Genomic DNA, 22183 nt, shown 5'->3' on the forward strand with positions numbered 1-22183 from the left:
TAACCGCTGCGCCTGCTTGCAGTGTCTCGCGCATGACGCGGCATTCTAAAACTGGCGCTCAAGTTAAAAGAAGTTCAACTTGCACGTTTACATGATAACAATGTACTAAAACGGAAATGTTTTTCATTTGCGTTTTTCGCATACAGGTGACAACTGTGTTAAAACGATCCCCGTTCACACGGATTCCCAAAAACGACTAAAAACGCTGTATTATTCATGCCAGGCCAGTAGTTGGCGATGTCACTTTGTAAAGAAACACTTTGCGCCTATAGACTGAACACGTAAAGCACATGATGTCACAGTTTTTACAACTTCACCTTTTTGTCGTTTACACAGATACAATAACACTATCGTTTTCACTATCATCGCATTTGAAACCCGTTTTCAAAAGTTTGTGTTTTCAGGCCCCTAAACACCGTTGTCGTGTAAATGAACAACCAAAACGCACAAAAATTTTTCAGTTTTTAGTTGAAAACAGTGTTGTGTAAACGGCTACTAAAAACACGTTTTTCCAAGCTACAGTGCTACTTTTCCATTGATTTCAATGTGAACACACGTTAGATGGACATCTTTAACCTTTTTGCTCTTGCTCGTGTCTTTTGCAGCGTCTTGCGCATGACGCGGCATTCTAAAAATGCAGGGCTCAAGTTAAAATAATTTAACTTTTAAAAAACGCGTCTCTAGACCTTGCTTTTTTCATTCCACTACGGGGCAGTTTACACAGAACGTGTTTTTTGCATTCTGCTACTTTTCCATAGTTTTCTTAAAAGTTGTACTTCTTTCAACTTAAGCGCCATGTTTCTAATGCCTTGTTTCCACCGAGCAGTACGGTACAGTACAGTAATTCCGAACTGTACCGTACCACTTTTTTGGGACCCTTCCTTTGGGGTACCTAGCACAGTAGTCCGGTACTAAAGGGTGGAGCTAGACACACTGCAGAATGTTGATCAGTTGACAGAGAATCGTCACTTGTGCGTGCTACAAGGGGAATGACAACAAAAGAGGCGCCATTTTTTAATAAAGTTGAAACACAGTACCGTTTCTTCTTGTGACAAACAGCCAATGCCGAGAAGAAAGAACAAGATCTGCCGTATGTCCTTCCTTGTTGTTTACTGTGGGTTTCTTCTTTGCGCGAGAATGACATCGATCGCTACTTTCTGTCATACACCACGCCTATCAAGTAAGGGTACTGTTGGTGGTGGAAACGCAAGCCGGATCAGAGTTTACTGTCCCGAATCGTACTGAACTGTACTGTAATGTCCTGTACCGCTCGGTGGAAACGAAGCATTAAACACCATCTTGGGGGCCATTCATACAGAATGCATTTTTTTTTGTTTAAAAATGCAAGATGCAGGGTAATGGAATGAAAACAAACGCAAGGTCAAGACACGTTTTTTGAAAATTAAATTTCTTTTAACTTGAGGGTTACCTTGTACTCTTGTACCCTTGTACAGTCAACGACGTCTGTCTAGCACATTTACATAGAAAAACAATGGAAAAAGCAGAGTAGTGGAATGAAAAATGGTCCCTTAAAGTCACCATGAAATCAAAATCAACAATTCTTGCTTTTTTTTTTGTTTTGTTTTTTGAATATTGTAGTATTTATTAAAAACGATTTATCCGTGCACAGCTTTTTGTTTTTACTTCACCTGCCCTCGTAATCTTTATCAAAAAATCTTCCCCTCCCTCTTGCAGCGACATATTTTCTCTTCTCTGATAACATGTTTACTGGCACGAGGATGGGACAACCTGTCACTCACATGAGATTAACCAATAGCAAAACACCACCATACAACGATAAAATGAATTCCCCACAGACAAAATCAAGTCCCGCCCTACATTTTTTCTTGTTCGAGTAGCCATTTTACTCGGATATACATCACAATCAGGAAGAAAAGATTATCGCAACTTCCGTTTCATGTCGAATTTAAAGGAATATTTCTGGTTCAGTACAAGTTAATCTGAATCCACCGATTACCACAAAAGTTAATTTCCACTTGGTCTTTGTTTTCTTAAAAAAATGGAGGTTACAGTGAGGCACTTACAATGGAAGTGAATAGGTTTTGGTTGATTAAAAGCAGAAATGTGAAGCGTATAATTTTATAAAAGCACTTACAATAATTCTTCTTTTGAAATTTTCTTTGAGCTGTAAAGCTAGTTAAATCATCGTTTTTACAGTGGCTATACAGTTTACGGCATTATCATGGCAACAAAGTTGTACAATTGGCTATAACTTTACATGGAAAATGTTAGCAAGAGATTTTTTAGTTCCCTCTCATATTGTTTACATCTTGTGTTTATACAATTGAAACAATTTTCATGTTTATGGATTGGTCCCATTCACTTCCAAACTAAGTGCCTCACTGCATTTCTGGTCCTGCTAAAATACTAACAATATATGAAGGAAAGAAACAAGCCATCCCACAAAAGCCAGTTGTTTTATTTCATAGTAACACATATAAATAACTGTAACAAAATACATTAGGTTGGTAGCTTTTTGCGCAGCACGTACCGTAATACTGATATCCTTCAGGACAGCACACTAATGGTGTCAGGTTGCACTGTAGAGGCATACCAATGTGCTGCCTCATGGAGAAATATCGAATCAATTTACTAAAGAGCATTTAGAGCTGATGATCAATGCGACTGCAGCGTGTGCAATGAGTTCTAAGAGAGTATATAAACCTCTTTTGACTGTGTGCAATATAGATCTGTGTACTTGTCAGCAGCATGGAGAAGGTTTAGTACTAGAACCGATGGTATGAATGCGAAAATGACGGCTTTCAATGAAACAAAATGTTCAGAAGGAGGATAAACATTGATGTTCATTGGTCTTTTTTGGCAAACACATTTAGACTGTCCTTCATTACAACAATACTTGAGTTTAGCTTTCAGTACGTGAAATATCTTTGTCCTTCATACATAATTGTGCCACAGATATATAATATTCTGTTGTAATGATATAATTCAATAGTACCATTCTGGTAGGAAACAACGATCCAATGAATGTTACTGAATATGGTATTTTTCTGAGGTACCACTGTAAATTAGCCATAAAAGAGGCTTCTGGGATGAGTTCACCCAAAAAATGAAATAGGATTGGAACAAAATACATGAAAAGAAACCCTTCATTTTGGGTAACTATCCCTTTAATATGGACCGTCACCCATCATTGCTTAATAGCAAAAATAGCAAAAAAATCCAAAGGGCGGTGAAACGTAATACTGCCGTTTACACAAACTCATCCCTGACTTTATTTCTGACGCTCTTTAGCACAGTGTTCGATTGCGTCGACTGAAACAAAACACTATCAGAGTCGTTCTGGCTCAGTCTGGTCTTCAGTTAGCGCTGTAGGCGTCTATGTCGTAGTACGCGGATTGAAGCTGTACTGTTTTGAGTCATTAAACGAGTCACCAGGTCCAGACTGAGTCCCGCCACCTTCTCGCCGTTCACCTCTAAGATCTCGTCCCCGACCCCGAGCAGCCCCGCGTAGAGTTTCTCCATATTGCTGTCGCCCATTTCTTCAACGTACACCCCTTAAACATAAAGCGAGTTAGTCTGAAACGTTCCGACTACGTCAGAAGTGCATGAAAATGAGAGCGAGAGGTCACTCACCAGAGTCTGGCCTGCCTTTTCCTCGTGAGATGAGAAAGCCAAAGGGGCCATTGGGGGGTCTGGAGAGCTCCAGTAAGATGGTGCCGTCGGGGAAGGCCTGAGCCACGCGTCCCACCGGGCGCACCGCACTGGGCCGCCCCACGTCCTCTACACTCAAGGCACGCTGAAGACCCCTGAAACACACACATACACAGATTTATCTACCTAAAACGACCACAGAAATGCAACATAAGTATTTTACTGCAAGATTATATGGTGAGTTACTTATTATTTACTAATTACATTATATTATGATTTTAAATTATGCTCATTCAATCAGTTGGTATATAACAGTGCTAGAACTTTATTTTTCTTAGGAAAATGTGAGTGGTTCTTGATCGTTAAAGTTGCTACCACTACGCTAGGGTGTTGCCATGGTGTTACTAGGTGGTTATATTTTTAAATTGTATATATGAGTGTAATTTTATATATTAAAATAATATATTAAATATGTTAAATAAATAATTATATTAGTATTTATTTTAGATAATCATATTTATAATATAAGAAAAAGAAAATATGTATAAACAGACATCCTTCTCTGACAAATTATCTATACCATGGAATTCCAAGGTACTTTAAAGAATACCATGTATTTTCAACTGTGAAGGCTGAATAAACAAGACACAACCAGAATAGAGATATCCTTATTGGCTCTCAAGGAAGATGATGTAAGCTGCAGCTTTGCTCCAGTCACTGAAGCTGGAATTTCCTCTCTGGCTATCTCTCCTTCACTCAGACACACATTCACACACTCATAAACACCACACACATCCACAGGCGCTATTGAATCGCAACGCCGGTGACAAACATGCTATCTGGCACTGTGAACAACTCAAATACACTTAAAGGGCAGTGTCTAGTAATACTAGGCTGAATATAGCAGCAGCATGTAGACAGGTGATCATTGCCAGCATTCCATGTCTTTCTTTGGCAGACACACACACCTCTATTTTTATCCTTCCTCCCTCCCTCTCTTTTTATTGCTGCTGCTGACCCAGTCAATGGAAAATACTTATCCTGTTGCACAACACGACAGCTGTCTGAATGTTACAGGAGCACGAAGCATGCTCCGCAGAACATGTCATGCTTGAAATTGCCATCGTTCTTTAGACTAGAAGGTTACAAAGAGGTAAATAGGCAGATTTAATAAGACCGAGCGATGTGCATGTACATGAAATAATACTTACAAAATATTACGGGGATGGTATCAGATTCTTTTTTGTAAATTATTATGGGATTATTTATTTAAAAATCTGTTAAAAAAAAAAAAAAAAAAAGTGTGAAAATAATATATATTTACAGTATATATTATATATTTAAATATAAAAATATAATATTATTAATATTATAATGATAATAATATTATTATTTATATTATTTATAATCAGTTAACACTGCTTTTGTCATTTTTTTACAAGATGGACAAAATTTGTCATCAAAAAAAGTTTAACCAAAGGTTTAACCAAAAATTTCAGTTTTACCGAATGACACATTTGGTTATACCGAATGACGATATTTTCAAACAATGCTAACAGGCTGATATCTATCTAGCTAGCTAGTTAGCTTACAAGCTAGCTAGCAAAAGGACAATCAAACATTTTATATTTAGAACAAGTTTTTTAAATATTACAACATTTTCCATGTTTTATAGCGGTTGTACCGAATGACCTGATGTTTCGGAACATGCGTATGAGCAAGTGAAAACATAAATTTTTCAAGTAGTTAAAAGAGAGTTAGTTACTTTGCTTCATGACCATGTGGTCCTTTGCAGGTGTCTGAATGATGTCACATCCTGTCACATGATATTGACCGCATGACTTGATCCAAAATGGTCCCTTTATATTGGTTACTCCGAATGACATCAATGAAATTCATTTTTCCGGACATTCTTTCTCATAGCAAAGCAATGATCTCTACACATAATTTTAATACCATTTTGCACTATGTTGATATATGATGTTATAAAATCATGCCAGAATAAAAAATATATACATTTATTTCATTTTAAGATATTTTAATCACAAATGAAGTGGCTGTATTGGCCTTCGGACGGTTAAACCGAATGACCTTTTGACACTTCAAAATCTTTAAAATACCTTTATATGTAGCAAAATATAATTAAAACCTTTGGGATTCAATAAAAGACATCTAGTTGTACTACCTTACATACTTTGGATGTCATATCTTTGTTTTTTATTATTATTAAGGCCTTTGGACAAAAAAATGACCCGTCTCGCCATTGACCCATATAATATTTATATTTGTTTATAATTATTTAATATAGTAATATTGTTTTAAATAAAATTGTCTTCATTTCATATTTTTAAATAATGCAACCCTTAAAAAAAACCTCTGCAATATTCATGTCTCAAGAATTATATTTGTCAAAATTGTGAACATTTGAAAAAAAAAATTATATTCAATGTCAATGCAATTTAATTTTTTTTTCACATTGCATTATTATATTATATTATATTATATTATATTATATGTTGTTTGGTGTAATTTAAAGTGATGCATCATCTTAGTGTGTTATTCATTTGTATGTTGTATAAATGTTGTACCTGGTTAATACAGGACTACAGGGCTGTTCTCCTGGAGTGTATGCAGAGGAGCGGTCTGCTTTCTTCTTGGGAATGTAGAGGTTTTGAGCCGATGAAGATCTCCTCAGCTGGAGAAATGGAGACCCCTAGTGGTGAGAAATGATGCAGTCAGTACCACTCACTATATATTATCACTTTGAAATTTAAAATTTAAATTAATAACTGTATATACTGTCTTCGATTGTAATTAATATCCATTTATAAGAAACACCGATCATCACTGATCAGCATTGATCATCAGCTCTAAATGCTCTTTAAAAAAAATGTGATGTTTTTTGAGGGATTTCTAAAGGTCATACAATAACAAAAGATGCTAACCAGCCGTATGCTCTGCAGTGAGGGGGCTTTCTTCAGCTGGTGGTGGTGTCTGTGTGTGGGGCTTGGGGAGGTGGAGGGTGATGTTGGCCGAAGGTTTTGGTTCGAGTTTGAGTTGGGTTTGGGGTGCAGGCTGAGCTGATCCATGCTGCTGGATCGCCCCTTTCCCAGCAACCCCACACTGTTCAGCCCCATGGCAGAGAAGAACCGCCGCAGGGAGAGTTTGGGTCGACCTTCCCGGTGCTCCACATCCGTCCCCGCTCTAAAAAAAACAGGGCAAGTCATAACAGGTTATTTATACATGTTTATACATGTTACATTATATATATCATGATTTTTGATAATGGTTTTGTGACATCTGTATAAATGTTTATGCAATTGTGATTCTCGGTCGGTAGGTGGCAGTGTTGTAGTAGACAAAAAATCAGTCATAAGTAAGTCTGGACCACATCTCTCCTGACCTACTTTGAGCCTGAATTGCCAAAGCAATCTGTATGATTGTTGCCCCGGAAATTAAATTGTTCGGCGAAAGGATTTAACATTTTAGTAAAGGATCTGGTTTGTTAAAGTCCTAACCAAAAAAGATTACAGAAAAGGGACGTAGCCGTGGGTAAGGGCATAGCATACTCATCATTTCCACCTCTTTCTTTCCCTCTTTACTCACTGTGAAAAGTTTGGACTAGGTGCCCTGTGATGCACTGGTCTGATTGGCCCTCTGGCATGTCCATCACTGAGATGAGTCTGTGTTGATTCAGCATTGCTGGATGTTGCATCAGATCCTAGTTGTCCAGTAGTCTGGTGCTGTTCCACATCTGAGTAAGCATAGAAAACGTGGCAGTGCATATCAAAGGATGATTGATGAAACATTCTATGTAAATTGTTAAATATGATGATGAAAGTATTATGATACTGTTAAAACTGAACTGTTAAGTATAACAATATTACATAGTGATGCATCTCATGCTACTGAAACTTAAATGTCAGAATGCATTTACAAGTAGCGTCACACAAGATGGAAAATTGTTGAGGGGGTGGAAAAAGACTGGGAGAGTAGTTGCTGATCGCACTAGCAACTGGCCCACTGTGGGATTACTCCACTAGGACAGTATGGATCTGCTGATCTGGACAATCCCCAGTGGGACAGGAACGCAGTGAAGAGAAGCGCACACGTCCACAGGTGACACCTCGCTGACTGGAGCAGAGCTTACAGGTCTACCTGGAATTACCACTTGATTCTGGGAAAAGCTTTGATTAATTTTTAGATTACATTACGTAAGCGTGCATCTGAAATCTAACCTTCACAACGATAAATATTAGCTTTATCCTTTGCAGCGTGAAGCTCAGATATGTATTAAAAAATTAGGAGGTTCTATTAGCTCTATTACAGGTAGTGCTATTAGTGCTTTACGAATTGCAGACTTTATGCTATTGTTTATTTTTCTGAGAAACTCATTTCCAGCTAGGCTAAATCTTAGTGCTAGTAACCAGAAGGTTGCAGGTTTGAGTCTGTCAAAGGGCGATAACCATTGTGCCCTTAAACAAGGCACTTACTCAAGGTTTCTTTTGGGGGGTTGTCTTTGTATGTGTATGGCAGGGGTGTCAAATGAGAGCCACTGTCTTTCAGAGTTTAGATTTAACCACCATTAAACACACCTGAACCATCTAGAAACTTCCAAGCAGGCAGGTGTGCTGGACTTCCAGGCAAGTTGCAGCTAAACTCTGCAGGACATTGGCCATCCAGGAGCAGGTTTAGACACCCCTGGTCTATGAATAAACCATTGAATACTGTTATTAGCCCATGTAGTTAAACTAACCTGTTGACCTTTCCTCCCCTTGTATGGGTAGGTTTCGAGCACACAGAACTGGGCTTGTCCTGAGTAAGGGTCCAGGGGTGACCATGGCAGATCTGTCCTCCCAGTAACCCAACCCAGAGGAAGCCTGCTCCTGAGGACAACTCTGCACAATGCCCCCTGCCTCTGTAGAGTCCAGATGCACCAGGTGGTACTCTGGCGAAGACATGAGTGTGACGGTTCGCCGACCATTAGAACGGTCTTTGGAGCTGGATTTCAGGGCAGATTTTTTTGGTTGAAGAGGTGGAGGGGTTGGCTGGGGAAGGTGGGAAGTGAGCGGTTCTCCTTTTGGAGGCAACGGAGGTGCCACAGGACCTTTGCTGGATGTGTGGCTGCATACGGCTGGGATTCTCTGTCCATGTAAATCCGTGGCATAAGGGTTGAGTGGCAATGCTACTCCATTCGATAGACACATTTGAGTCCCATTGGGTGTGAGTTTGTTGCAGTCCGGAGGTGTTGGAACCCTCAGGCCATTGACGTACAAGGGTTCCTGCTTGCTCTCGAGTTTCCGGACCTTCTTCTTCAGCTTCTGGAATGTTCCTCTACTGCTCACATTATCCACAGGACTGCAATGTGTTCCATCACTGTGGACAATAGCGGGACTCGTCCCAATGTACGTCTCCTTAATCTGTTCAATCCGGACTAGCCGGTTGGGAAGGGTGGGAGCAACCCAACATGGTATCTTCTTCCCTTCTACTTCCCCGTTAGGTACGGACAGCGTATTTGAGGTCAAGCTAGGCTCATGGGGTTCATTTAGAAAGGTTCCACAAGAGTTGCACTGCCTGTTTTCTGTCTCCGAACCTTTGCCATTTAACAAACTCTTCTTGGCTTTTGTCTTCCAGAATATTGAATCCTTCGAGCCATGTCCTGACTCTGTCTGTCCATTGATGTAAGATGACAAGGTGGGTTTGGACACCAGCAGGCCCTGTGCTCTTTCTCCAGCCCTGCGCCGCTGGCGTAGCCGCTCCAGGTAGCGCACCTCGGCGTCCTTCTCGGATTCGTCTTCGAAACGCACGCGAGTTGGGGACTGGCCGTGTCTCCGCCGGGTTCCGCCCACTGAGTCACTGCTGGAGGAGTCACTGAGGTTTCCCGAGAGCACCGCCACGCCCTCCTTCCCGGCAAGAGGAGCCTGGTGTAAGGGTACACCAACCCAGGAGAGCAACTCCCTGTATACACATGCACATATATGAAATTAGTTGCATTCCTGTGCACTTAGATACTCAAAGAAACGGATGCATGCCAAAGTGGCCTGCAGTCTATCTCTAAGCATGGAGACATGGGCAAATTCCTGAGGAAATTTTCCCTCTGCTTTGGCTCCACTGTGCACATTCCTGACATGCTTTTTTTACTCCTTTTAGGAAGGTCGTCTTTTGCACACCAGACATTTTGATATCACCAGGTCTTTGTTAGATATAAGAAAACCAAAACTAGTGCCTTTCTATATACACTGTTTGCTAAGATGTGGAATTGCTGGAATAGTAGTCTACAGGTGTATTATTGTGCACTGGGACTTTTTATGCCCATTAAGCATTGTGCACTGTTCTGAAACCTATGGGACTTTTTACAGCCGTGAGTTTGTCTTAAACATTCAATCTCAAGAGAGGCAGTTAAGTGTTAAGTTTAACCCGAGCAAACTGACAGCAGTGTAATCAACATCACCGAGCTGTTTTCCCCATAAGGGAGAGGCAGGGAGGGAATTAGGGAGATGGAAAGTAACAGCTGGCAGACATGACAGGTGTAGCGGAGCAGTACAGCAAAGCAGTTTCATCAAAGCTCCCATTTAAATAAAAAAAAAAAGAGATAGATTTTTCTGTCAGTCACTAATTCACTATTATTAATTATTATTTTTAGATCCAAGCTAGAATATGGACATACAATTTGTATTTTTTATTTGTTTTTGTTTTCTATTTAATACATCAAGTACAGTAATTTAATTTCTTATTTATACATTTTAAATATTACTTTTTATTATTTACATATATTTGTTAAAACATTTATATATATATATTTTCCCTCTTTTCTCAGTGCGTGTCAGGTTTTGTTGACGTTTAAAATTGCCCTAATCTGTTCCGGATGCTGCCATGCAATGCACGCCGCTTGTCTTCATACCAAACAAGGATACAGACGTTTGGGGCGGATCGCCCATCTGTCTTTGTGTGAAAGTGCTGAGGTAGAGAACAGAGCGCTGGATGGGGAAGTGGGATTTAGAGGCACCAGACGTGTGTACATGTTGTATAATTCAGGTTGTCTTATATAACACATGGCCGGCACAAATAGAGAAGAAGAGTTTGGAGGAGGACGCTGGTACACTTAGTTTAGAAGTTTAAATTCAGGCTACCATTAGCTTCCTGCTGCTTCACTGATATTATTGAATGGGCATCTTTGTTATATTATTATATAATACTCATATATCAGTTTCATTCAAATACATAGAAGATGCAACTTTATTTTAATTATTTTAATCATGCCATATTTTATGCCGTATTAAAAGGCCAGGCTAAAATAGAAAGCAGCACCTGTTGCTTCTGAAAAGAGATCTGCCAAACACTCCTCCCCCCTTTCTTTTATCAACTGCCCGCCTCCAAACGGAGCAAAATACAATTCAGTCCAGCCCCAAATAATACAGTTTAAGATCTACATCCCCCATACAAATCCTCAAGTGTGAGCAGGCGAAGGTTTCCTTGTTTTGATATGAAGAGACCCATGTAGACACCCTCCCCTCCCATGATGCCTAAGCCTCTAAACCCCAACCCCCCAAGCAGAAACCCCAACAAGCCGAAGACTAGAGAAAAGGAGACTGGAGAAACTTACGGGTTGTCCCTCTGGACGGGTAGGATGGTGTGGTCGGCTTTGATAGGGTTGGACCGGGCCTTCATACGCGCTCTCTCCAGCAGTCGTTTGGCCTGCTCGTGGCGAGGGCTCAGCGGAAGGTCGTCGGCCAACACAAAGGCCCTGTGGGCAGGCCAGAGAGAGACAGAGAGAAAGAAACACGTCAGCTCCTGTGCGGAGTGGGGGGATTAAGTGGAGCAGGCCGTCATCACTAATTAGGCTGACGGTTGTTGAGTGTGTGTTGGGTTTGTACCTGATTATGATGCGCTTGATGGGCTTATGCATATGTTTACATGATCAAAGGTCTGAATATTACTCTAAAATAGAAATATGGCCATACCAAGATATAAAAAGAATGTTTGGGTCATTCTCAGGAACTAGTATGCCTCAGGACTTACTACTGATGTAATTCAAAGGAAACTGAACTTAGTCTTGTTATTTAATTATGTAAAATCTGTTTAGTGTGTAATGTAAAAAATTTTTTTTTAAGTAATAATAAAAAAGTTTGTTTTTTTATTATCAGCCAAGTTTGTAATTTGTCTGTCACTAATTCACTAATTTATTTATTTTTAATCCAAGAATTTGGATTTGTTTGTTTTTTGCTTTTTTCATCTTTTGTTTAATTCAAAGGATTTTTTTTAAACTAAAAACACCAAGTACACAAAAATTAAAACCACAAAAGAGTTTATATGAAGTCATCAGAATCAGAATGTATGGGTCTTTCTCAGTAACCGGTATACCTCAGGACACACTACTGATATAACTAAAAGGAATATATGATACTGATATAATTTAACAGTGTCATTATTTAATAGCTTTAACTCTGTTTAGTGTGTAATCATAATGAAAAATTTTTTTTTTTTATTTTATAGAATTTTCATAAAATACTTTTAAAAATACTACTTAAATTTGGCTTTTATTGAAGTTCAAATATCATTCTTACACTGTTAATTTTTTTTTCTAATATAATGCTTTATGAAAATGTGTCTGTTATTTCTTTTCAACACTGTTATGTTTCTTTCTGTTATCTTTCTGACATATCTACATGAGCACATTAACAGTCTTTTTGACCATATGGTTTCTTATAATAACAGTGATCTGTTTTTTAAATAATATTTAAATTAACAAAGGTATGTTCCTGATTTTTTTTAATGAAACATTTTTCAAGAATTACCCATGTTTTTATATAAGAATTGATGGCATCTTTATTAGTTTGTTGAAAAGAGCTGAGCTATTTCCTTTGTTATTCAACTCTTAGGTGGAGTTTGAAAGAGAGGCAGGAAGAGCCAATGATATGATCTCGTTCCTCTGCTTATGAAAACCTCAGCAGCTGTTTTCTCCTGAGCTCACGTTCCCATTTTCTGTATCTTCCACATTTAAAGAAATTGAGGAAAACTACTTTGGAGAGCCTTGGGCAACTAAAATAATAAATCTCTAATCAGCACTGTGAGAAGCTAAATATACAAGTGTGTGAGAATAATGTGAGAGCATTAATCTGTGCTGCCCACCTTTGGCTGTGTTCACTACCTTGGAGCGATATCCCAGAATCCCAATCACTGTCATTCAGGCCACAGAAATCTGTGGAAACAGATACAGAGACATTTGGGGTGCAAATTACTGGGGGTTTTGACCTCCCTAATTAATTTTGACTTGATATTAAATATATATAATATACAGTGGCAAGAAAAAGTATGTGAACCACTTGCAGAATCTGTGAAAATGTGCAAAATTTCAACAAAATAAGAGAGATCATACAAAATGCATGTTATTTTTTATTTAGTACTGTCCTGAGTAAGATATTTTACATAAAAGATGTTTACATATAATCCATAAGACAAAAAAAATAGCTGAATTTATTAAAATGACCCAGGTCAAAAGTTTGTGAACCATTGATTCTTAATACTGTGTGTGGTTACCTTGATGATCTATGACTGTTTTTTTTGTTGTGTGATGGTTGTTCATGAGTCCCTTGTTTGTCCTGAGCAGTTAAACTGAGCTCTGTTCTTCAGAAAAAATCTCCAGGTCCCAAAAATTCTTCAGTTTTCCACCATCTTTTGCATATTTGAACCCTTTACAGTAGTGACTGAATGATTTTGAGATCCATCTTTTCACACTGAGGACAACTGAGGGACTCAAACACAACTATTAAAAAAGGTTCAAACATTCACTGATGCTCCAGAAGGAAACACGATGCATTAAGAGTCAGGGGGTGAAAACTTTTGAACAGGATGAAGAGGTCCAAATTTTTCTTATTTCGCTTGAATATAATTTTTTTTTTCATTTAGTACTGCCCTTCGGAAGCAACAGAAAATACTTGCATGTTTCCCGGAAGACAAATTAAATACAATTTACCTTGATCTTCAAATTCCAAATGTTTTCACCCCCCATCTATTAATGCATCATGTTTCCTTCTGGAGCATCAGTGAATGTTTGAAACTTTTTTAATAGTTGTGTTTGAGTCCCTCAGTTGTCCTCAGTGTGAAAAGACGGATCTCAAAATCATTCAGTCACTACTGTAAAGGGTTCAAATATGCAAAAAATGCTGGAAAACTAAAGAATCTGCAGGACCTGGAGATTTTTTTCTGAAGAACAGAGCTCAGTTTAACTGCTCAGGACAAACAAGAGACTCTTGAACAACCATCACAAAACAAACAAACAGTCGTAGATCATCCAGGTAACCACACACAGTATTAAGAATCAGTGGTTCACATACTTATGAATGGGGTTATTTTAATAAATTCAGCTATTTTTTTTGTCTTGTCGATTATATGTAAACATCTTTTATGTAAAATATCTTACTCAGGACAGTACTAAATAAAAAAATAACATGCATTTTGTATTATCTCCCTTATTTTGTTAAAATTATTAACATTTTCACAGATTCTGCAAGGGGTTCACATACTTTTTCTTGCCACTGTATATAAAATAAATATATATATATATATATATATATATATATATCAAATTAAATAATTTACATAATTAAATACAAATATTAAAAATATGTTTTTTATTTTAATAAATAAAATAAATAAATGTAATTTCACTACAGTGTAGCATCTACTTCAAGTTGAGTACAAATGAAGCGAACAAATGAAGCGTCACACCGTCTTTGTTTTTCCCATCTCACAACCTTTATTACAGTAAGTTGTTTTTAATCAGCGTAATTCTCATTCTTATCCTTCTGTCTCCTCATAACTGGATTATCCAGCTCTCTCATCTATATGACCTCTGCTTCATTAGAGAGGTCATGTGCACCTGTTGCATGTAATGCTTAAACGTGGAGACAATGACATCTCATCAGACGTGCACTAACGTCACTTAACACCTGTCTGATAGCCTTGGATTAACTATGCATTATATCGTACATTACGTTACAACGGATAAGGCTGATTACATCTCAGCTTCCGGAAACAAGATGGCAGTTTGAAACACCAGGTTATTAAAAATGTGCTCTTTGTATTCATGTTGATTTTATATAGTTTTAAAAATCTTTTAAACCATTTTCAAGAGTTTCTAGTCTAAACATGTCATGTGGTGTCACCATCCAGTAACATTTACATACACATCTTATTCATTATTAATTTTTATTTAAAAAAAGTAAAAAACATTTATGTAAAAAGTATTTTTCGACCTGAAGTCATTTAAAAATAAAAAGTTCAAATTATCTGACTTTATATTTAAGAGTTATTGAACTTGACACAGTCAAGAGGCTCTGCATGGGTCTTCTATGATGTCACTTCCTGTTTATGTTTTGTTTTCTTTTTTTTCTGAATGTTGGTTCGACCTCATGACTGATTTACCAGACAAACGTTTTTTAAAAATTATATTATTAAGCAACGAGTCAATCAGTTTTGTTATTTTTTAATAAGTAATAAATAATAAATGCTTTTTCAAGAATTTCATTATATTTCAGAAATTAAAAACTTGTTCATCATAGCAGAGGTTTGTTAAAGTCATGTCTACGAGTCTGAATTGCATTTTTAACATATTTTTGAAGAAATTAATAGATTGAAACAAAAAAAAAATTGTCACTGAGCCACTGTAACGGATCTCCATACCTCTACCGCCAATGTGCGTCGGGTCCTCCAGCCTCTGCCCTAGTGCAAGGTCTTTGTTCTGGGCTTTCTGTAGCATCTGTTTGAGAAGGCCACGGTTCATCTCGACCCTCTCGGCCAGGGACAGCGCACTTCCACTGCTGCACATGCTCTCCAAGCTGTCAGCCCGCCAGAGTCCACATTGTCCCACCTCGCCATGACTGTACCTGCGCAGGTGACTCTCCAGGCTGTCAGACCTTTGGAGTTCCCTTGGGAACTTGTGGCCCATTTTGGAGCCAACGGCCCATGGCCCTCCATTTGGTCTGTTTTTCCCAACAGGAACATCCCCGTTTGGAACTGGCATCTCTGGTCTAATGGACCTCCAGAAATACTTTGGTGGCATCCAAGGTTTATCGGATGGGGAAGCGTCGTCTTGAGGACCGCAAACATCGTTTGAAAGATTCTCCAGGCTTGCTCCTTCTCCAAGGCCACGGGGAATTGCCAACAAGTTTTCGGAAGAGATGGGATTGTAGTCGAGTTCTACCTGAGGCTTGGGGTCTCCTGTGAGAAACGTCAAGGGCTTGCGAGTTTCCCCGTCTTCATCGCTGCTGCTGGAGCCCCAAGCATCAGTGAGGGCGTATCCCAGCATGAAGGTCCCAGGAACCACCTTCTTGTCCTGGTTCTTACTTCCAGGTTCTTTCCAGACAACTCTGCGCTCAGAGAGAGCCTTGACCTTGGTCTGCAGCGCTGATACGGCAGAGCCTTGAGTTTGCTGATCTGAAGGCGAGGACGGGGAGCCAGGCTCTGGGCTGGTGCTAGAAGGATACCCGTCCTCTGGCTCTCCGAGGTGGATGTCAGTGTTTTGGGATGGGGCAGGCAGGGGTTCAGCATCCTCAGAGGTCACTGCTTCCTCCATGGTGAATCAGAGAGTCAGTGGAGCATTATGGTGGCTGAGGGGATGGAAAGAAACAAAAACAAGAGAGAATCATTGACTAATAATTGCGTGGATTATTCATATTTGTATGCACAGGAGAGCTTTTCACAAAAAAATGCCAGCCTATTTCACAAAGGTGCTTACACACATGAATTTGTTCTTAACCTCATTCTAATGTTAATGAATCTGGAGTATTATAATAAGAGACTGCATACATTTAGTAATTTGCATAAAACATGGAAAAACCATCTCCATATAATGGCTTTCTGCTAAACCTTTCTATTACAGCCTTTCAAAAGTTTTTGGTGAATCATAAATTGTTCGCAAACATTCATACACAGATTTCACACACAACTTGTGCATACGCATGGTTAGTGAATGAATCCCAATGTTTACATACTTAAATTGAATCTTTTATGAAATAAGTCATAAAACCCCTATGGTTTAACAAATTTTGTTTACTTGAGAAGTAACACTACAACACTGCATAAAATATTAAGACTTGTTTTCAAAGAAAGTATCTTTAATGATACAAGTTTAATTTTTTTTCTGCAGACTGATTGAATAAATGGTGAATTTCCTGTGAAGTATTTTTCTTACCACATTTTCTTGCATTACTATCTTTGCTGCTGGCTAAACTTGTAAAAGATTTGGTCCAGTAAGAGAAACTGACCAGCTATAAACACAGGGAGAAACTTCTACAAAGTTACGAGGCTCAAAGTTCAATGCAAAGGGAGATATTTTCTTTTACAGAAATCGCTTTTTAAGGACTACAACAAACGGCTGGTAGAGTTGTTGTAGTAGACTCGAGTGTTGTTACCATGTGGTAATTTTACGCCGGATTGCTACACAAACGAGGGTCAATTCAACACTGGATTTTCACAGACGATTAACATGACGGCACATGCTAGTCGATGAGTTGAATCAACTCCACAGCAACTACATAAATGTATCCACTAACCATTCAGAAACGTCCAGTTGCTTTCTAAAAGTTGTAACTTCTTCCTGAGTCTCTCCAACAGTGTTCGACTCCGGTTTGAACAATGTAAGGCTGAACATCATTACTGACAATCGTCATTTTGGCTTCGTGAGATTCTCCAGCTTTGTTGTTGTTGAGCAACCAAAAAAAAGCTCCGCCCTCTTCTGGAAAGTGGGCTGGGAGCAGCAGCTCATTTGCATTTAAAGGAACACACACAAAAATGCTGTGTTTTTGCTCACACCAAACAGGGGCAAATTTGACAAGCTATAATAAATTACCTGTGGGATATTTTGAGCTGAAACTTCACAGACACATTCTGGGGACACAAGAGACTTATATTACATCTTGTGAAAAGGGGCATAATAGGTCCCCTTTAAATAAAAACACAACAAAAATACTCATTAAGATTAAGATTTTCAGTGCAAAGAATTCAGTGTAAGCATTAGCATTTTTGAGTGATAGTTGCATGAATTGAGGGAAATAATTGTGTGCAAACAGGCTGTTATTAACACATATCACTTACAGCATGATATACTGTATTTGGCATTTTAAACTGTCTCTTTGAGGCCATTAGTAACCACAGAGGGTTTAATTGTCCTCAGACCAGTGGAAAGCACATTCTTCATTCAACTGAATTTTTGATAAATCACTTTCTGTTGACAAAAAGAGTTTCACAGCTTTCATTCTTTCCAAACAGCTCTGGCCAATGCTTGACCACAGTATCTAAAAAATGTCCACAGTATCTAAAAAATCTAAAATGTCACAAACAACTGCCAGTATGTCATTGTGGCATTGGAACTGGATTTTCCCAAGGCTGAGGGAAAGTAATAATGAATATTTTAGTGTGTCACATAAGATTCATCTGTTCTACTAACTACTAACGCCACTGATGTAGAACAAATAGTTTCGCCAGTAACCGATACAACACGCTAACCTGTTCTGAGAATACTGTAGGGCTTGTTGACACATTATCCCCATTTTAGCTTTTGGCTTAACAGCACTATCCTGCTTTTAATCCTTCAATTGTCATTTAACAAAACACAATGCTATCAAACTAACATCTGACCGCTCTTAACTTTTAATTAATAAACCCATTCAGGTGTTAGAAACATGCACTTGGCAACTGATCTTGCCATTATTTAGGACCGGAATGGAAAAGCAAGTTTGCTCTGAGGTAAGTACACGAGCGAGTGAGTTTTCTGGGAGATTAATTTAATTTAATTGGTCCTCTCTTAATTAGGACTCCCGTTGCTCCAGGTACTTCACGTTTGGATACATAGACGTTATTCTGTCTGAAAACGCACACACAAGATAATAAAGAAAAATCTAAACAATTTTAATCACTTATTAAGTTTTTAAAACACTAAAAAACCTGTTCATATGTTCAAGTGTTCAAGCTGCTATATTTACAACAAAATCTAGCTGTTCAATGACTACAGATGGCAACATATTTGACTGATGATAATCTTGTAATTTTCAAAATATGTTTTTTGTTGTTGTCGTTGTTGCTGTTTGTTTCTAACAACCAATGAGGGACAAAAATATAGTCTGAAGGTACAGGATAAAAATTTATAAGGGTTCCTGGACCTTCCAGTCATGATTTTTTTTTTTTTTTAATAAATAAATGAAATTATTATTATTATATAATAATTGTCTATATATAATTACTATGCTCACAAAAAGTGATTTCTAGCTAATTAAATATCAAAAAATAAATAAATAGAATGTACAAATATTCACTATAGAAGTTTCCATGATTTTGTTCCATGACTTTTTAAAATAAATTAGTCAATACATAAATAAAATATTATGCTCACAAAGAGAATTTTCTAGACAAACATCTTTGAGCTGAGCATAAAAATAAATATAGAAACATTCACTAGCCTATATAAATTTCTATGATTTTGTTCCATGACCTTTATTTAGATAGATAGATAGCCAATTAAACACCTTATGGAGTCAAGCATAAAAATAAATAGACTATAGAAATATTCACTATAGAAGTTATTTCCATGTGCTGTTTTTAAACTCCAGTGCCAAAAAAAAATGGCTGGTGATGAGAAAACTACAGGAAATGAGACCATTTCAAAGGAATGAGTAATAAAATTCATGCATGATGCATTCTTGATGTTTTACTTTGTGCTCAGGTCATTTGCTACAGTTCTGCTTCTGCAGTCTAAAATAATTTCGCTGCTGGTGTTGAACCCCAAACACATGGGGGTCACTCTGTGTCGGACCAGGAATGAAAACAATCATCTCGCGCGGGACCACTTCTCTCATCTGACATTTATTTAACACTGGGGTTTAAAGAAGCAAGGGCCAGGAAAACAAAACGCCATCCGAATTCAATGACACTCACACAGGTGGCCATGAAAGCTGCACAAACAACTTTTAAAGATCACGAGAGCTGTAAATCTGACAAATCACGTCATCGCACTCATTGAGAAGAAAACAAATAAATATCTTCTTCAAACATCTTACCTCCTTCGTCCTTCTGCTGTCTATCTTCCACAGCAGCCATATGCGCCCTTAAAACCCCATTTTACGATTTTAAAAATCATGCTCAGCTACCAGGAGTCAGCAAAAACTCAAGCGGCCAGTCAAATCCCATCTTGCTCTAGTTTCTGCTTTGCTTTCAGTTTTGAGCGTCCCAAATCTTCCCTCACTCTCTCTCTCTCTCTCTCTCCCGCTCCAGCTGTTTTGGGCCAGCTCAAGTGTGCTCGGCACACTCCCACTTCAAATTTGGCCTACTAAACAGCTGCGTTTAAAGTACCGGCTATCATTCACTCCTCTCGCGTTACAGAGCAAGGACCAACTGTAAAACTCGACTACATGTGGAAAGATCTCTACGTTGCTATGGAGACCGTGGTGGCCACCTTTGAGAGAAACTGACCTGTAAAACTTTGCTATTGGTGGAGCGGCCCGCGTAGCTCCGCCCCCAATTAGGAGGAGCGTAATCCTACCCTTGAATTTGGGTGGAAAGGAGATGGAAGAATTCTTAAATGCTGAGAGGAAGTTCGCGAGTCTCCAGGCACATATTCCAGCTGCCAAGGAATTTCCTTTGTTGATTGTGAGCGCGCGCCCGCTGATTTGTGCCCGTCTTTATGTTTAATACCCTAGACATCTCCGTTACCTTCACGTTAAGAGAACTTTTGGCATCTGGTTTGATTTTTCAGCACGTACACCCATTAGAAGTCAGTCAAACTTATTTTTCTTCCAGTAAGTATAAATCCCTGATCTGAGGCCAGTTTTGAAGCAAAGCCAGATGTAATAGAGAGCAATGGGCTGGGTCTTGAACTTCATACACAGTTGAGTCCAAGGACGCATAAACTGCAAGGCAAAAAAAAAAAAGAATAGACCTTCTTATTTGTGCATTCCTACGACACAGACCCAGCCCTGCCTGTAGCGAGAAGTAACCCAGTAATTCAAGCATGGACAAAATACACTTGCAATCACTGTTGCTTTAAGCAAAAGCCATTATCTGGTTTTTAAACGTCCTATCACATTCACACACACCTTGTAATTACATGTAAATTAGTTAAACGAATACAGGGGGGTGCTGAAGGGAGCTTTAAGGTTTTCCTGGGCCAACTGATGACTTAAAACACAAGGACTTACATCTTATGTCTTGCAAGGCATTTATATATATATAATTATATATATATATATATATATATATGCACATATATTTACAAACTTTTATGTGAGATGCGATTAATCGTGATTAATCATTTTGACAGCACTAATATATATATATATATAATTTAAATATAAACCATTAAAATGTATTATAATTTTATATTGTATGTAAAATATAACAAATATAGTTTAATATATTCTCTCTCTCTATTTCTCTCTACATATGTATATAATAAAAATAATGTTTTAAAAGCCCTTATATAGCCTTAATACACACATATATATATACACACACGCACATATATATATATATATATATATATATATATATATATATATAATATAGTTTTATATGCAGTATTGAAATGATTTATTACATTTTTAAATTTATGCCACTTTAAATGTAAAATAATAATTCATTATATAATATTATATAATAAATAATATTAAATTCAATTATATTTTATTGTATATAAATTCATAAATGCTTAAATATAATTTAAAATCAATATATAATATAATATAATAAATTAATAAATAATGTATATGTATTAGCCTGTAAAACTATATATATATATATATATATATATATATATATATTTAAATTCAATTATATTTTATTATATTTTTAAATTTATAAGATATTAAATATTCAATATTAATTACAATCACTATATCATATTTTATAAAGATTTATTTTTTTAAAAATAGTTTGTTATATAAGTTTTAATAACTTATCAAATCCAAAGTGATATAAGTTGATTTGATGATACAACTTTATTAGCTTTATTTGAAATTTTGCAGATCTACAAAATACTGTAAACACACCGTTGGGTTAGCTATTAGTTTCATTTGCATTTAGTTTAAATCCTAAACACATTATAGTACTCACATTATATGAAATGTAACAATAAAGCATTGAAAGATAGTTCACTTAACAGCACAAGCACTAATGTAAAGTTCTGTGACACTTACCTGTCAGTCACTTGAAACGTGCATAACTAACCATCACGGTATTTCCAAAAGATTAAATACATTTGCTATACTTCCTCCAGAGCCATATAATCTTCTCTACATGAAGTTTGCAGTGTTTTAAGTTCACAAGTTCCCCATACATTAGTCCCATGGGGGCACACAATTGGTTCGGCCTGTTAATCTGTCCAAAGATTAAGACAAAACAAAATCCGCAACAGCCAACCACTGGCGAGATGTTGTTGCGTAAATCACTTCAATCTGCCTCCACGAGCCTCCCCAGTATGAGTGAATGAGGCTCAGATGAGATTATTTCATGGAGCACTGGAATGAGCTCAGCTGCAGCCAGAACCGCAGAGCCAGAGGTC

At 37.7% G+C, this 22183-nt stretch overlaps 1 protein-coding gene across 2 annotated transcripts; it reads right to left on the reverse strand.

Annotated features, from left to right (window-relative positions):
* Positions 1–2419: 2419 nt before the first annotated feature.
* si:dkey-121a11.3 (uncharacterized protein KIAA1614) lies at positions 2420–20078 on the reverse strand. Of its 2 annotated transcripts, none has more exons than XM_051910879.1 (10): positions 19686–20078; positions 15316–16241; positions 12763–12832; positions 11237–11377; positions 8390–9591; positions 7240–7387; positions 6579–6837; positions 6222–6346; positions 3616–3788; positions 2420–3536 (listed from the first exon to the last, which is right to left on the reverse strand). In XM_051910879.1, the coding sequence occupies exons 2-10, from the start codon at positions 16205–16207 to the stop codon at positions 3343–3345; spliced, it is 3204 nt and encodes a 1067-aa protein (XP_051766839.1). In that variant the 5' UTR covers positions 16208–16241; positions 19686–20078; the 3' UTR covers positions 2420–3342. The 2 variants fall into 2 exon arrangements, with proteins under 2 accessions (XP_051766839.1, XP_051766840.1); XM_051910880.1 differs by lacking the exon at positions 19686–20078 and adding an exon at positions 17187–17521.
* Between the last annotated feature and the right edge of the window lie 2105 nt (positions 20079–22183).

This window comes from Ctenopharyngodon idella, chromosome 10 (assembly GCF_019924925.1).
Source record: "Ctenopharyngodon idella isolate HZGC_01 chromosome 10, HZGC01, whole genome shotgun sequence".
In the NCBI taxonomy this organism is placed as follows: Eukaryota; Metazoa; Chordata; class Actinopteri; order Cypriniformes; family Xenocyprididae; genus Ctenopharyngodon; species Ctenopharyngodon idella.

Coding starts and splice junctions, on each gene's coding strand:
- si:dkey-121a11.3 (XM_051910879.1), bottom strand. CDS start 16,207: ATGGAGGAAGCAGTGACCTCTGAGGATGCTGAACCCCTGCCTGCCCCA. Junction 6,347..6,578: donor CACTGCAGAGCATACGGCTG/GTTAGCATCTTT, acceptor TCTCACCACTAG/GGGTCTCCATTTCTCCAGCT. Junction 3,789..6,221: donor TGTAGTCCTGTATTAACCAG/GTACAACATTTA, acceptor TGTGTGTTTCAG/GGGTCTTCAGCGTGCCTTGA.